Genomic DNA, 17,543 nt, shown 5'->3' on the forward strand with positions numbered 1-17,543 from the left:
TATGGGGTTAACTCTTTCCACAGATGCTTTTCCCTCTCCACTAATAACAGAGTAATCCTAGATGCTGCCTTTAATTCTTTCAAGCAAATATTTGAGTTGGAGGAATTCAGACGAAAAGGCACAATTGGCACCCTTTATGGCTATAAGGAGAGACTCAAGTAGAGGAGGAAAACTGTGGCACACCTGCACAACTAAAATAAAATAGTCTCCAAAGTAACAGTAAAAGTATAAAGGCATCCCTCAGATGAATACCTGTGGAGTCTTTCATACACCTTAAGAAAGAGTTACATTTTAGTATCCCATTCATACATAGTCTTCTACCAACTGATGTTTCCCTCCTCAATACATCAGGTGCTAATAAACAGCTAGATAAAACCAAAATTTATTCTGTAAACCAGCGTATGTTTGGACAGCAATTGCATACTGTATTTTTGTATCATACAATTTCATTTGCAACAGCTGTACTTGCCTAGTAGAGTCAGAATATATAGAATGTCTCCCACAGCATCCTCATAGATAAGCTAAGGAAGTGTGGGCTTGATGATCAGGTAGTGAGGTGGATCAAGAACTGGTTGAAAGGAAAAAGGCAGAGAGTTGTGGTCAATGGGACAGAATCTAGCTGGAGGTCTGTGACTAGTGGAGTCCCTCAGGGGTCAGTGCTGGGATTAGTGCTGCTTTAATATTTTCATCAACGACCTGGATGAGGGAACTGAGTGTACCCTCAGCAAGTTCGCTGATGACACTAAATTGGGAGGAGTGGCTGACACACCAGAAGGCTGTGTTGCCCTTCAGAGAGACCTGGACAGGCTGGAGAGTTGGGCAGGGAGAAACTTGATGAAGTTCAACAAGGGCAAGTGTAGAGTCTTGCATCTGGGGAAGAACAACCCCATGTATCAGTACAGGTTGGGGGTTGACCTGCTGGAAAGGAGTGAAGGGGAAAGGGACCTGGGGGTCCTGGTGGATAGGAGGATGACCATGAGCCAGCAATGTGCCCTTGTGGCCAAGAAGGCAAATGGCATCCTAGGCTGCATTAGAAAGGGTGTGGTTAGTAGGTCAAGAGAGGTTCTCCACCACCTCTACTCTGCCTTGGTGAGGCCGCATCTGGAATACTGTGTCCAGTTCTGGGCTCCTCTGTTCAAGAAGGACAGGGAATTGCTTGAAAGAGTCCAGTGCAGAGCCACAGAGATGATTAAGGGAGTGGAACACCTCCCTTATGAGGAGAGGTGAGGGAGCTGGGTCTCTTTAGCTTGGAGGAGACTGAGGGGTGACCTCATCAGTGTTTACAAATATGTAAAGGGTGGGTGTCAGGATGATGGAGCTAGGCTTTTTTCAGTGATATCCAGCAACAGGACAAGGGGCAATGGGTGTAAACTGGAGCATAGGAGGTTCCACATTAACATCAGGAAGAGCTTCTTTACTCTAAGAGTGACAGAGCACTGGAACAGGTTGCCCAGGGAGGTTGTGGAGTCTCCTACGTTGGAGATATTCAAGGCCTGCCTGGACAAGTTCCTGTGTGATGTACTCTAGGTTACCCTACTCTTGCAGGGGGATTGGACTAGATGATCTTTCGAGGTCCCTTCCAACCCTTGGGATTCTGTGATTTTTTGAACATCTTAATAGCATGTATCTCTTCTGTCTCTCTCTTGCCTATCTATAGAAAAGCTCATTTCACTTCATTAGTTTTTTAAAACACATTTAACTGCTGCACTGTTTCTAAGGAAATAATGACTTTGCATATAACTCTTAATGTCATTTTTTTTTTCTGAGTTCTTCAGCTCCTTTGAGGATAAGTAGAGAAAAATTCCAAAAAAGTCAGAAATATAATAGATTTTAAAATTATTATTCTCATTAGTTATTCCCTTGCTTGGAAGAGTCTTAATTCAGGAACCAGGTTTACTTAACTTGCTTTTTGGAGTGGCAGAGAACTTTGCACAGTTCCTTCTAATTTTTATGGAATATTCCTTTCCATTTACTTTTAGGTTTGTCCTTCATTCCCTGCTGGGCAATTTATAAATGCCTGTATGAGCAGAGGCTCCCATCTCCTTCCTTTGACCCTCTCCTCTGCCACACCTTGAAGTCTGCCTTTTTTCCACAATGGGTAAAGAGGAACGACTCTCCTTTCGCCATAGGGGTCCATTTGTCCTCATCTTCTTTTCTTTTTTAATGAATGTAACAAAAGCTAAAAACAAAATAAGAAAAGAGATAGCCTGCAACATAGCCTCAGACACTGAACTTGCCATGCTTCCCAAGCTTTCAACAACTTTTGTATAGTGGAAAAGGAAACAATTCTCTTTGCTGCTTTTTCTATGCTGTCCAAAGAGTTCTGCCTTTGCTACCCGGACAAGATTATTAGGCATCCCTGCCAATGCCAGGGGGGTTGGAACTAGATGATCTTAAGGTCCTTTCCAACCCCAACTTTCTATGATTCTGTATTGTAAAATTGTACTTAAATTGCACTGATTTAAAAAAAGAAAAAAGTAAGAAACAAGCAAACTCAATTCAAGATACACATTGGACTGTAGCTACTTTAACAAAAGACTCGACACAATATTAGGCAAACAATACATATTTGTAGTCGAATGTTCTATTTACGTAACAGGAAATACCTTCCTCTTGGTCATATAGATAATGAAACGTGCCTACCTGAAGTCAGAGCCCACCCTTTTCCCATTTTCAGGAATTCCAGGATCAGGACATGCATCAGACGCAATTGCATCCCCACCCTGGGTCACTGCAAAGAAAAGGAAAAAAAAAAATAATTCAGACATGCAGCTGTAAAGATGATTATTCTCTTTTCTCATATATTAACCTCCATAACCTGAATTTAACCATATGCATATTCATATTTTTTCTTGAAACAATGTAAGTTATTACCAAAAAAGAAGCCCCATATAATTGATTTCTAGGGTGTATTGTTTTCTTTCTTTGGTTACGATAGCAAAAAATGTTTTGCTTCTGTGGGAAAATAAATTATTCATTTCCCAAGGTCAGTCATCATTTTATGAATGTACTAGGGTCCACAGCTTTTCTCAGACAGGGAAAACAACATTTTGTTAAATCACCTTAAATATTCACAACACATGACTTGAAATTGCCAAAAGCAAAGAAGCCATGTGAAATATAAAAAAAAAATTACAAAGATCATCTCAAAAATATACAGAAAACCCTACAGAGAAATACATTTGTAACCAGCTGAATATGTGCTTATGCAAACGAGGCTCAAAATCCCTATTTCGTGCTTTCAGGTAGGAATTAGAAAGAGAAGGTATCTTATACTATTCCATTCCTTTTGTCTTTTGTTCTTTCTCCCTCAAGACTGCACATATTTAAACATACTAGTTATATAAACATATAAACTTACAGTCCCTTCAAAATTCTAACCAATTAGAACATTCAATTTTCACTTTAATTTTTCTTCATTTGTAAAAAGGTATTTAAGGAATATGTGGAATTAAAAATAATTAATCATAAAGAAAAGACAAAGTAACTGAGCACAACACTGTGAACATACAGAAAACCTGAATATACATATGCTTTCTATCCTGCACATACACACATGTGTCCATGAACAGCTACATGCCTCCTATCTTTCTGTTTCCTCCACAGAAGAATAGAGCTAGTAGAAATTTGTGGATCACATTTTTCACCATAAAGGATTTTTGGGAAACCCTTAAAGACAGGGCTGAACTTTTTTCTGGAATAAAAGTTAGTTGGAATATTTAGCTGCTCAAAATAAATTACACATGCCCAGGTGCATTACAGATGACAGCATTACAGCGGAAAGGTGATGAGAGATAAGATGTAAGAAGTGGCTGAGTTTCCCACATGGTGGTACGCTTTCAAATTGAATACAATGACAAAAAGAGTGGTGACAAGCAGGATGCGTACAATCGGATGTTAAGAGCTATAAATCTTTATGTCTATGTTGGCAGTATCAGGGGTAATTAAATTACACAGAAAACCAAAGTTTTACAGCAGAAGATTTAAAGAAATAAAAACCTGCATTACAGCACTACAAAAATATAACATAACAAAGAAATAGGAAGGACCAAAATACTTGATCTCAGCATAGATTCTTCTCAGAGTAGAAAAACTGCAACAATTACAATATATTTAAACATTTGTCTACATTCTTCTTTATTTTGGCATATAGAATGTTTACAAAAATAAAGGAAAGGAATAATTTATTTCTCCACATTTTTTAAAACTATTCAGTGTATTGAATACTGTCTTTCTAGTGAAACCAGCTAAAGAAAGATTATCATAATCTTAGAAATGTTTTTGCAAACACAATTAAAAATATCATGTCTTACTTTAAAAACTATGTCCTGATAAATAAAAAACAAACAAACAAGCAAAACCAAACAAAAATGCAGTCTAGTTGGATAAAAATACAGCATCTGGAATTCACCATCTTGAGAATACTCCAGACCAAGAGCTCAATCCTGCTAATGTCACTAAAATTGTTGAGATGATAAAGATTTTTGTGTGTGTGAATAAAGGTTTTCAGAACAAGCCTATACTAGCTAGTAAACATGTATGTTATTCCAAGAATTAAATTTTGTAGTTTCTTGGGAAATATCACTACTAAAATGCTGTTATATTTAAAATCTGATCTTGCTAGAAAAGAAGCCTACTTCTACACTGATGTTCCTTAAAACAATCTTACTACTAACATTTCTTCCAGTTTTTCAGAGAAAGAGAAAAATCCAATATTTACGACTTTCAGCACAGAAATATATATGTGTTAGCAGAGGTGAGATTCAATTTTGACTACTAAATCACCAAGACATGAAAATAAGCAATATGACTGATATGGTTAATTTGACATAGCAATTTTACTAAACTTGAGCCTTATGGTAACAACTGTAATACAACATGGAGAAAACTGCCTTTACTATCACGTTTTAAGGACAGACACATTGAAGTGAAGCTACCTCCTTTTACAGACATACATGCACAATGCATAAGCATTCTGTTTGGCACACCAGTAAATGTTGATCAAGACCTTACTCATAACACAGAATGATGTGATTGCCCCAGATGGATGGTGATCTTTGCAACATTTTCTTCTCAGCCACCAACTTCTGTCAACACCAGTGTCAGGGAAGGGTTATTTAGGATACTGTTTAACCAGAAAAATACTGTCTTGAAACAGAGCAGGTATCATACATCTGGAACTCAGCACGTCTTGGATGTCTACAGGCCTTGTTAAACATAGCCCAGGTTTTAGCTTCTACTTTCCCCAATGAACTGTCAAGTGATTTTTAACAGATGGTGGTTGCATGATGTGCTGTCATAACAAAATAAATCCAATTCCCTGTAAAACAAGCCTGTCTGATTTTATCACTCCAGATGGGAAAAAAATGAACAAATTTCTCAAATTAGTGAAACCATTTATTACCTTTAGTGGTTGAGGCATGCCAGGAACATTACTACATGTATAAATATATCTATATACTTTTACATGTTAATATTTTTAGAACCTTTACATGACAGTATGTTAGAATTTACCTAAGAATTAAATTTTAAGAATTATTTTTTGTTAGCTCCAACACTTGTTATCATTCAAACAGATGAAAAGGTGCCCAAGTGATTCCCTGTCAGAGACCTTTATTTTTCTCTGTTTCAATCCTGTCAGATTTCCCCTTTTATCCACCTCTATGAAGTGCTACTGCTACTGAGAGCCATAACATATGGGAGAAGAAAGTATTGTCTTTGAGAGTATCTCACTTCTAGAATATGTTTAAGTTTTGCAGTCACCTTCTGAAAGCACCTCTTAGACATGCTATCTACTATTCATCCAGTCACATGGCCAATCTTTCCCTGTTTTAACTTCAAAGACTTCTGTATGTCCTTGAAAGACCCATGTCTTACCTGTTTATACTCTTTCAGAATTATATGGTCTAAAGTTTCATTTATCTACAGTGTTATAAAGTGTTTCATGTTTTTTGCATCTTTCTTGATTTTTCCTTCCTTATGACATCAATATCAAATTCTTCCTCTTTACTTTCAAAGCTTATTCATGGACTATTTGTATTTTAACTATCAATCATCTCAATTTTTGTTTTAGAATTTTAAAATTTCAAAACAATGAAAGTATTAAAAAAATGGAAAATAATTTTTCCTATTTAAAGCTTGCAAAACTTGGAAGTAAATATCAAATATGCAGAAACCTTGGCACAGCTATACACTGTAGCATTAGTAGCATTTACCTTAAAACACTAACAATATTCCTCTGTACTGTGAATATAAACTAAACATTTATAAACACACATTTATGACAAACAAATTAGGACCAGCCTAAATAACACCATCCTCTTCCTATATACTCTTAGTACATTCTCAGAATGCCCTATTTTAAAAAGTTTAAGAATATATAAACCTACAAATATGAAAGATACTGTTTTACACAGATCCTCTGCACTGTAGCCCAGTTGCACACAGTTCTGCAAGGAATCGCCAGCTAGAGAAAACTGTGTGTGAAATGAGGCTAACATCATAAAAAATATTTGAAGTCACAGGGCAGGGAGAACAGTGAGGAATGATTCTAGGGTGGTTATCTTTTTTTCCTTCTACAGTTTTATTATATGAGTTTTTCTAGAGTCTAACAGAACTCTGCCCTTCTATTTTTAACAGAGGGGTTGAGATTATCAAGGTGCTTCAGCCATCAGACATGCCTGTAGCATAGAGACAGAACATTCCCCAGGGACACAACTTAACTCTAGAAGTTCTTGACATGCCATGCCATTATATATTGCAAAACTTAAGTATTCTCAGGCCTTTCTGTAGAAACATCTGAAGAGAAACTGTGGCCTCATTAACATCACAGACAGCTTCACAGTCTATATACAGCCTCTATAGTTAAAACTATGATTAAAATTTCTATTTGATAAAAAGAATCTGTTCTTTCTTTATTGGCTGAGAATGAATCAACATGATTTCTTTCCTTTTCACAGTTGAGATCATGAAGACTAGAGTTTCCACAGTTTTGGAGGTCACCTTTGCTGGTTTACTTGGTGTATGGCATAGTAAGAACAGAACTCCTTTAAGATGTTTTATATGTTCTGATCTAACAAAATAGTTCAGAAGAAAGACTGTCATAATTGTTATACAGTCATAATAAAAAACAACTAGCAGATACACTAACATCCTAATTTAGCTCAGCATTTGGGAACTGTTGAATCAGGGAGCAGTATTAGGCAGGAGAAAGGGATGGTGCAACATATGTTTCATGCAGCAAGACAAGTAATGTGAGATCTCCCTTGTTATAATATTGGTCCTACTCCATACAAGTGGCCCTGTTTTAGATGCATTTGCAATTTGAATATACATTAATGATCTACTCTTGCTCACGTGAAGCATGTGATTAAATGCTCTGAAGGGCTGGACTTTGAAGCAAAAACTTTTTAAGTACAAATGTATTATTCTGTATAGATCACCTCTGTGCCCAGAAAGATTATGGAGCAAATCCTCTTGGAAACTACATTAGAGCACAAAGAAAGTAAGGAGGAGATTGGTGATAGCCAGCATTGCTTCACTAAGTGCAAATCATTCCTGACAAATTTAGTGGCTTTCTGTGAGAGGGTTACTGCATTAGTGGATAAGGGAAGAGCAAATGACATCATCTGCCTTCATCTGTGCAAAGCATCTGATACTGTTTTAAACAACATCCTTGTCTCTTAACTGGAGAGGCATGGATTTGATGGATGGACTGCTCAGTGGATCAGGAACTGTCTGGATGGTCGCACTTAGAGTTGTAGTTTGCAGCTCAGTGTCCAATTAGAGACCAATGACGAGTGAAATTCATCAGGGGTTGGTGATACTGCAACCAGTGCTGTTCAACATATTTGTCAATGACATGGTGTCATGGTTTAAGCCCAGCTGGTAACTATAGCTGAACACAGGACACAGGGACTGTGGGACTGAGTGCAGCCTCTGCAAGTTTGATGACAACACCAAGCTGTGTGGTGCAGGGAGAAGGCTGGAGAGAAGGGATGCCAAGGGAGGGACACCGGGGGACCTTGACAAGCTTTAAAGGTAGGCTTATGCAAACCTTCATGAGGCACAGACCCAAGGTTCTGAACACTGGAAGACAGGTAGGAGACACTCAAGCACCTATCAGGCTGGGAGGAGAACAGATTGAACCCCAAGGAGAAGGACTTAGGGGTGCTGGTTGACAAGAAGCTCATTATGACCTGGCAATGTATGCTTGCAGCCCAAAAAAACAACTGTATCCAGTGCTGCATCAAAAAGAGCAAGACTAGCAGGTCAAGGGAGGTAATTCTCCCCTCTGCTCCACTCTAGTGAGAACCCACTTGGAGTACTGTGTTGAGTTCTAGGAACCCAAACATAAGTGTCGTGGTTTAAACCAAGTCCCCCAACTCCCGAAGAGTTAGGAAGGAGAATCCAAAGAATGTAGCCCCCACGGATTGAGATAAGAACGGTTTAATTGCTAAGGCATAACACAAAACCCCTACTGCCATTTACTACTACAAATGATAATGATACAGCAAACAGCAAGTGAAAAGAATACAACACCCCACCAGCCACCGATCCATAACTCACTCCACCCTGCCTGGCCGAGCACCTCGTGCTCCCTCCTACATTTTCCTCTAGAGCTCCATCCCTCCAGCCTTCTCTTTCCCAGTATGCATCCTGGGCATCACGTGCTATGGTATGGAATACCTCATGGGCTAGCCTGGGTCAGGTGTCCTGTCTCTCCTTCCTCCCGGACTCCCCTCCTCCACCTGGCTGGAAAAAAACCTTGAATAAAAACACCCTCAAAACATGCTCAAACCATGACAATAAGAAGGACATGGACCTGTTGGAGTGAGTCCACAGGAGGGCCACAAAGATGATCGGGGGTTGAAACACTTCTCCTATGAAGACTGGCTGAGAGAGTTGGGCTTGGTCAATCTGGAGAAGAGTTTAATTAATGCAACAAATTTTGGCAGTCTGTTTGGATATGTACTCATTCTCCTAGTCATATCATCAGCCTATAATAAGGTTCTGTATTAAAAAAAAAAAAAAACAAACAACCCAGGAACACCCAATCTTTCAATAATTTGTTTTGAATAATTTTCAAATTAAACCAAAAATTTCAAGAATCATCACCTACAAGCTGGTCTTGTCAAATACTGTATTGAGGCAAGGGAGAAGACCCTAAAATTCACTGTTGAAAGATATTATAAAAAATGGCAGTTTTTCTAGAGCAGAATGACAAGTTTGTAAACTGAACAAGACTTTACGATGAAATAATACTTTATCTCTCTCTTATGATGAAAATAAAAGCTGACATGTGCAAATACCAGTCTCTTTGCAGCCAAGAAGTCACACAGAAGTGCAGTAACACTGTGTCAGTAAAACAAGGTATTAGATGCACTAATTAATGAGTAATATCTTGATTACTCATTATGCTCCATAGATTTAAATTTATTTAAATTTTTGAAAAGGTTGACTCACATTAAAAAGATTCTAACAGTTCTAGACATATTTTTGGTCATTAAATAATTATGCTTCAAGAGTGAATCCACAACATTTCAATTATTCTTCATCAAGTGTACTAGCAATTACTTATTTCACATAGCAATAAATAATCTGGTCACTGGAAAACAAAAAAAAGGCTTATATACTTGATCTCTTGACATGACAATCTGTGGAAAAAAGTTATAAAATATCATCATTGTATAAAAGAACTGAAGATACTGGGGTTCTACTGAATCTGAAAGTTACACATAATGGATGAAAAGAAAGATTTTACAGCACAAAAGCTTCAATCCACATTCACAGGCAGAATTAACGGAATTAAATTTTCTGCCCTAGCTTTTGCTACATGTGCTCTAAAATGTCAGTTATGCCCATTCTGAGAATTTTAAGGTTACAAAAAGATTTGCTTATCCAGATCAAAACAAAAGAATGAATCTGAAAATAATTTTATTGATCAGATTGCATACACAGTGGGAGGTCTTTTTTCGCTTGCAGAGACATTTATTAGGAGACTTCTCATGTGTTGCTCTTCTTAGCAGTATATAAGCTTTAGCCACTTTAAGATAGTGTCTTTCTTACTGCAAGTAATAGGGCAGGAAATTAATAGGCATGATTAAACTTACTAACAAACAATGTGCTTGCCTACAACAAAGTACCTGTATCAGATTATTTTTAAAAAAACCTATGACATGGTTATAAACTGACAAAACAGTTTGTTTTACATGAAAATATTCACAAAAAGTCACATAGCTACTTTATGAAATTCGGTCTGCGCAATTTTTACTACACAATATATATATATATATAGACAGAAAAAGAGTTTGTTTTGCCTTTTGAACTCTTCACCAAATTAGAGGATATAAATTGGACTAAACTGTTTATGTCCCTCAACATTTCTTTTGCAGCAAGACATAAATTGAAAGTATTAAGATGGAACCCTAATAATGAGATACAAGACAGTTACTTACAGGTATATGAAAGTATATGCTTAGAAGCAGATACTGGTTTATAATTAATACCACAGATATGAAAGAAGATACAGATTTGAGTAGAAAATATATCTGCAACCAAAATACCATGACAGAAATATGTATTTGAACTCAACAAAGAAATATAAAAAATGCTATATATTTTTCCATATAATTTCATCCAGGCTTTTAGAAGACAGGAATACTACTATTAGAAAAATGAGCTGATATTCCATATGCTCCATCATAGGCTTTAAGTAACTGCTTCAGTAAAAATAACATAATACCAAGCCGTTATGAACAGAAATAAATCCACATTAAACTTATTCTAATGAAGAACTAATAGATTACTGAAACCCAGAAAAGATGGAAAAGAATAAAGAAATAAACAAGGCAGGACAAGAAATTAAAATTCTGAAGTTCAACAACATAGCTACTTTTAAGGAGTTTGTTCAAACTCTTGTTTTCCTTAATTTATCTATGAATTGACCACAATAGTATTAAACAATATATAAATAGTATTAAATATTTAAATAGTATTAAACAGGAAAATATGGTTGTGTTGACACCAGTTGACATAAGACATAAGGCCATCCTGAACAGCTATACAGGGAGAAGCAGTTATCCAAAACCTGCCCAGGTGAGTCTGGGCCCAGAAACCTGTTACAGATGGTATTGTGTTTCTTCAAAATGATTAAAAAGATCTTCCAAAGTATTGTTATATTAGTTCAGCAAGCCACAGACAGCTGCTAATATTTCATTCAAAACTGATGCTCTCTCCAGTGCTTCTCACTATGACAGTATTTAAGCTTTGAACATTTATAAGGAAAGTTTAGCTATCTCTCTTGCTCTAAAAAATCAGACAAAAAAAAAGAAAAAGAAAATAATTTCTGCAACAGAAACTATAAAAACCCTACCATTTTCACATGCTAAAGATAATTCTTTTAGCTTTTTTTTTTAATATAAACCCTAGCATCTTCATATGTTGAGAAATCATCCTCCCACCAGATTGTAGCTGTCAACACTGTCAAAATACAGGATCTTTGTAGTTCACCAACAGATTTATGGCACCCCTTTCTCCAGAAGCAGGGGATTTCTTACCAGTAGTCTTATACATGCTATAACAAAAATAGCTGGTATGTCCCACTTACACTTGTTATTCCTTAGTGATCACAAGGGCTGAGAATACATTGTCCTCCCTTAAATTCACAATTTTTTTTTCCATTCTTAGAGAGTGACTCAGCAATTAAAAAAAAAAGCCAACAAACTAACTGAAAAAAGTTTTTTTTTTCCCTCACTTTGTTTTGTCCTGTTTTGGTTTCCTAGGGGAGTTTGACTAATTCTCCTTCGCATCTACCTCTGTTTTCAGCAGCTGAACGTAAGATTTATTCCAGCTTAATGAAGCAATTTAAGGATCGGCAGATGCACAGCTTTCAGTCAGTCTGGGAGCTTATTAGTCCAGCTTTTCTTAAAGCCGTGACGTGCCTGTGCTCTCACATAATAAGATTTGGTTTTACATTTACTTCTAGATCAGTACAACAATTTAAATAGATATGTTTTCAAATAGCTAAGAAATTTCACATCTGGGAAACTCAGAGGAGAAACTGACAAATATTTACCTTTTTAGTGTAATTAAACATTTGGATTTTAGCCTGATTAAAATACTACTACAAAGTTGAGATGCAAGGATCGATTTTAGCTTTAGCAGTAAGGTATAATTTAAATATATTTTCCCTATGAAAAGAATATATAGGGAATTGGAATATATTCCATTTCCTCACTTTCTATGGGTAAATTTCTACAATTCACACAAAAGCCACATGTCAGAATCAAATGCATTATACTCTGGGGCAGGGGAGGGGGAAGTTGGTCAAGGTCTTTCACAACGCACAGGCAGTTATGCAAACCTCCCAAGATACTGTTTGCCTCATTAAAGATAAAGCTGCATCATGAAAGATGAAAATTCCTTTGATAATTGCAAACACCAGATCTGCACAGGTGTCAAATTCATTAGACCCTAGGAACAGACAAATAAGCTTGCAAAAACCAGGCCAGCTATACTGACACCAGCATGGTGTCTTGTTTCCTTCACCTAATGGTCCACATACAACAAGCTACTATTGCCAACAAGTACTGTGAACTTAAGTGAGATAAAAATGATGGCTCTAAAAAGCTGAAATTTTCCAGTGAGTGAACTTCATTCACCAATGATTCAATACGGTTCTATCAGATAGATTGCATTAGCTCACATTATGCTTGGTTTTAGTGAAGGAATTGACACCATGAACTACAGTAAGAGTACCTTAAGATTAAAAATTCTGTCACTTGTTAAGACTTGTCTGAACTGAAGCTATCCAAGCCTAAAATGTACAAATCTTTTTCCTGCATTTTCATTTTAATTTATGATTTATGGTAGAAATCAATTTTAAAATATTGTCCCTTCATTAATTCTGGTATTTAAATAATGACCTGTATCATCCTGTATAAAGACAGGCTGAGAAAGTTGTGGCTGTTCAGCCTGGAGAAGAGAAGGCTGCATGGAGACCTCATAGCAGCCTTCCAGTATCTGAAGGGGGACTATAAGGATGCTGGGGAGGGACTCTTCGTTAGGCACTGTAGTGACAGGACAAGGGGTAACGGGCTAAAACTTAATGATTTGCTCCAGGTAATGATATGTTTGCACCAAAGACCAAACTTTGACTGCAAAATATTTCTGTCTAGTCAGAAGTATTTTACGCTCTTAGTTTTATATAATACTCATGCACAAGGAAATTGAAAACAATTCCCTCAGTGAAGTCAACAGATAAAATGTCAATAATGATATGTGGTGCAGGATTTTATCTATTAAGCAAATGATTTTAAAAAAAATCTTTAAAAAATAAATACATTACTGTTTATTTTTCATCTCAGACAACAGTAAGAGAAAGTAAAAACTTGATGTGAAAATGAAATTACCATTTGTCCCTTGCAGACCACACAATAAGCTATGTGTAAGGCTTAAACAGCTCAGAGAAAACAGAGTTGTCTCTTTTTCCAGTAACACTTCCTTCAGAAATGTAGGAAATTCAGTAATTTACTTTGAGATGACAGAGATGATGAAGAGTCAGTAGTAAAGAGCAATTTTATGTGATATCCTGAAGGATTCGTTTCAAAAGAAATAAACCCAAGATGTTGTTTTGTCTCAGTGGCTTAGAACTTTGGAAAGTTCCATTTTTCACCACTGTCAGGTTATAAACTCACCCAACAATGCTATTTACTTGTAAATATATTGCCACTTTATAACATATTTTATTGATTCACAAGTCTTTTTCTTTTCCTTTAAAAATAGCTGTCTAGCATCTTACTGAGCTGCAATAAATCTGAATCTGACCATAAACTTGGGGGGTTTTGTTATCAAGAAGGGTTAAAATGATTGTAAAATTCTCATTTCACTAATTAGTTATTTATTATACATATGTCAGTCAATGCATTACCTGTTTTTTTAGCCTGGTAACTGATATTAATTTTTTTGTTGGCTTTTCAGAGTAAAACGTTTAGCATTCGGTAAAAAAACTGAAGAGGTAACAAAATAGTTATCCATGGGCATAGTACAATGATAATCACATTTTTCCATAGTATTTCCAATTTATACATGATGGTCCACTGTCCAAAGTTTGCAGAATTTAACACTTTGAGAAAGAGTTTAAAATTAGAAAATAACTGCTAAGGGATAGTTTATTGCAGTGGGTCTGTTTTATATATATATATATATATATATATAAGATAAACTGATACATTAAAATTCAGTTCTCTGGCCTTCCTCTGACTATCTGTGTGACTTTGAGCAAGCCACTTATGACCACATCTTCAGTGAAACTTATGAGCTCTCCATGCAGCCTTCTCTTCTCCAGGCTGAAGAGCCCCAGTTTTAGCCTGTGTTCATACGGGTCTTCATTTCCTGTCTACTCTCCCATACTTAATAGCTGCATTTTTGTACTTTCCAAGAAGCACCATTTTTACAGTCCTCTTGATAGAACTAAGCATTTCAGTCTTTCTCTCACAATTAAAGCGGGTGAGCTTGGAATACATTTAACATACCACCAAGAAGACTGAATTTCTCACAAAATAAGAAACACACTAGATGGTGAAGATTTTCTTTAGAGATGCAGCTTAGTAGTTAGAACAGTCTCAAAAAAACCCACACACCTTGTTCAGCTTAGCTAATTCAAGTTAACTTCTTCAGTTTTCTGAGTAATGCCCAGCTCCTAAAACTATAAGTACATTGGTGTGGTTAGTTCCCTCCCAATCTCTTCTGTTGTAATTAATATTTAGAGGGAGAATTAAAGGTATTTGGGTCAGATTCAGAAGTGTAAAAATCCGTGAGCATGGTCGTGTAGCATGACAGTGAATGACATGAATTTCAAATATTGGGGTGAGCACTTGTTTAAAGATGTAATGTTGGGAATTCACAGATACAATAAAAGCAGTACTCGAGATATTAAAATTGCCAGTTTAGTACATTTCCTGTATTATTCCCTGATATCTCTAGCCTACTCTTGAGCTATTCTTTTAGGTATTCTTCTAGTACTTCACTAACTGATCTTCCAAGTAAGTTCTGGGAAGGACTGTTACCTGAAGCAATCTTTGGAATAAAAAGTGTAACTGTCCTCCTGGAAAGAAAGACTCCAAGATGTAATCTCCAAGTGGATCCAACAGCCTCTCTTGCATGGAATAGAAGACTGGATTACTGAGCACGGTGTTGGGCCTGGATAGAAAACCAGCAAAGGTTGGGTACTTCTGTAAGACAGAGTGATTTTCAAGGGAAAAGGATAAGCCCTGCCATCAAGGTCAGCACAAGCAGTTTTTAGACTGGAAAAGACTGAAGCTTATTGAAGGTTTCTGTGCTGTATTTAATAGTTGGCTCAACTGAACTGAACAAGAAAGTGAGAGCAAGCACAGCACTACCAGTTCAGAGTGATAAACCACTTCTGTGACCACTGACATCACCTGTTCTTTTTAATTCCATTCATTGGCCAATGGCAACCTCATGAAGTTCAAACAAGCCAAGTGCAAGGTCCTACACCTGGGTCAGAGCAATCCCAGGCACAGCTGCAGGTTGGGCAGAGAAGAGATTCAGAACAGCCCTGCAGAGAAGGACTTGGGGTGTTGGTCGATGAGAAAATGAACATGAGCCAGCTGCAGTGTGCACTTACAGCCCAGAAAGCCAACCGTATTCTGGGCTGCATCAAAAGGAGCGTGACCAGCAGGGAGAAGGAGGTGATCCTGCCTCTCTACTCTGCTCTCGTGAGACCTCACTTGGAGTATTGTGTGCAGTTCTGGTGTCCTCAGCATAAAAAGGACATGGAACTGTTGGAACAAGTCCAGAGGAGGGCCACGAGGATGATCAGGGGACTGGAGCACCTCCCGTATGAAGACAGGCTGAGAAAGTTGTGGCTGTTCATCCTGGAGAAGGCTGCATGGAGACCTCATAGCAGCCTTCCAGTATCTGAAGGAGGCCTACAAGGATGCTGGGGAGAGACTCTTCATTAGGGACTGTAGCAGTAGGACAAGGGTAATGCATTCAAACATAAACAGAGGAAGTTTAGGATAGATATAAGGAGGAAGTTCTTTACTGTGAGGGTGATGAGTCACTCACAGGTGACACTGGCATTGTTCTAGGCTGTGCTGCACAGTCTTGGGTATCACGGTTTAGTGTGTGGTGTCCCTGGCCATGACAGGGGGGTTAGAATATGATGATCTTAAGGTCCTTTCCAACCTTAACTATTCTATAATTCTAACTGCTCACTCATCGTTGATGATTTTGGATTTTTGTATTATTGTTGCGTTGTTTTCTTCAGAGAATCCGTTGGCTCACTGGAGGCCACAGAAGCACATATTTTAATTACATAAGAGTCATACTGGTCACAATTTGTTCTTTCTCCAAGAAAGCGAACATAACTATGATTTACAGATGGTGCAACAGCTTTTCTCCTCAGTGTGGTGTTTGATTGGGTTTTGGTTGGGTTTTTGTCGTTTTCTTTTTTTTTTCTTTTCCCCCAGTTTTTCTTTTCTAGCATTTATTTCAGTGTTCCTGAATGCTGATAACAAAGTTTTTTGTTTTTTTTTTTTTTTAATTCTTACAAATATATTACATTTGTAACAGCTCTGATGAAGAAGATTAGAAGGGAAAACTGCCAATGACTCAGATTATTGAAAGAATAAAAGCTTAGGAGTTGTTTTCCTTTTCACACACCTGCTGAGGGAAATAATTTTCTGATACCGAGATAAAAAAATAAGAGAAGTTCTGTAAGTTGGTATACAGCAGGTTCAGTAGATATGGTCACTGTGACACACAGGTAATGTGAAGGCAAACATGCTTACTGTGACAGTAGAACTGGATTGTAGTCTGTATCTTAAATAGCATGATCATTAACATTGTAGACTCTCTACTGATTATATTTATGGATGAAACTGAGTGAAGCCAATACAAGATATATCATTTGCTCTGCCTGCCTCGAAAAAAAAATAAAAATAAAAAAATCCTATTATAATCATAAAAGTGGTCACTAAGAGACTGAATCTGTTAACAAGTGTTTATGTCCTGGTTCAAGGGGAAAAGAAAGAGATGGGGCATTGCAAAGCCATAAAATAGAACAAAGCTGTTAATTTCAAAGATCTAATTTATGTGCCTAATACTTCAGCAAAATAGGTTTAGTGGCATTTTTTTTTCAATAAAAGAAACATTTTATTGAGTTATAAAATAAATAATTACATGTTTGTGTGTAAATTGAGTTTCTAGGGCTAAACCTACAGCACGTGGTAGTGTTTGTGATTGAAGTGCATTTAACTGGCTAGAATAAACATCAAATATCTAGCTACAATGGTTGTAAGGGATACACAATCCTCCCCAGAAATAAAGTAAGTATATTTCAGCTAAACCTTGTATTATTGCAGTTAAAGTTCTGTAAGTTAAACTTATTAGCAATCTGTCTGTGGATATCACAAGCTGGATTAGAATTACAATTCCAAAGAACTACCAATTTAATATTTAATGCATAACCATAGCAGATGGCTCCTCCAGTGGTCATTTTTAATTCTAAAGCCACA

General features: G+C 36.9%; 1 protein-coding gene across 1 annotated transcript in view; it reads right to left on the reverse strand.

Annotated features, from left to right (window-relative positions):
• CSMD1 (CUB and Sushi multiple domains 1) overlaps positions 1–17,543 on the reverse strand; it is a 1,105,213-nt gene that overhangs the window by 352,449 nt on the left and 735,221 nt on the right. Inside the window, exon 8 of the mRNA XM_013130058.2 lies at positions 2,644–2,731. Within this exon, the coding sequence (XP_012985512.2) occupies positions 2,644–2,731 (88 nt within the window). The remainder of the gene's footprint in view (positions 1–2,643; positions 2,732–17,543) is intronic.

The sequence above is a fragment of the Melopsittacus undulatus genome, chromosome 3 (assembly GCF_012275295.1).
Source record: "Melopsittacus undulatus isolate bMelUnd1 chromosome 3, bMelUnd1.mat.Z, whole genome shotgun sequence".
Taxonomy (NCBI): Eukaryota; Metazoa; Chordata; class Aves; order Psittaciformes; family Psittaculidae; genus Melopsittacus; species Melopsittacus undulatus.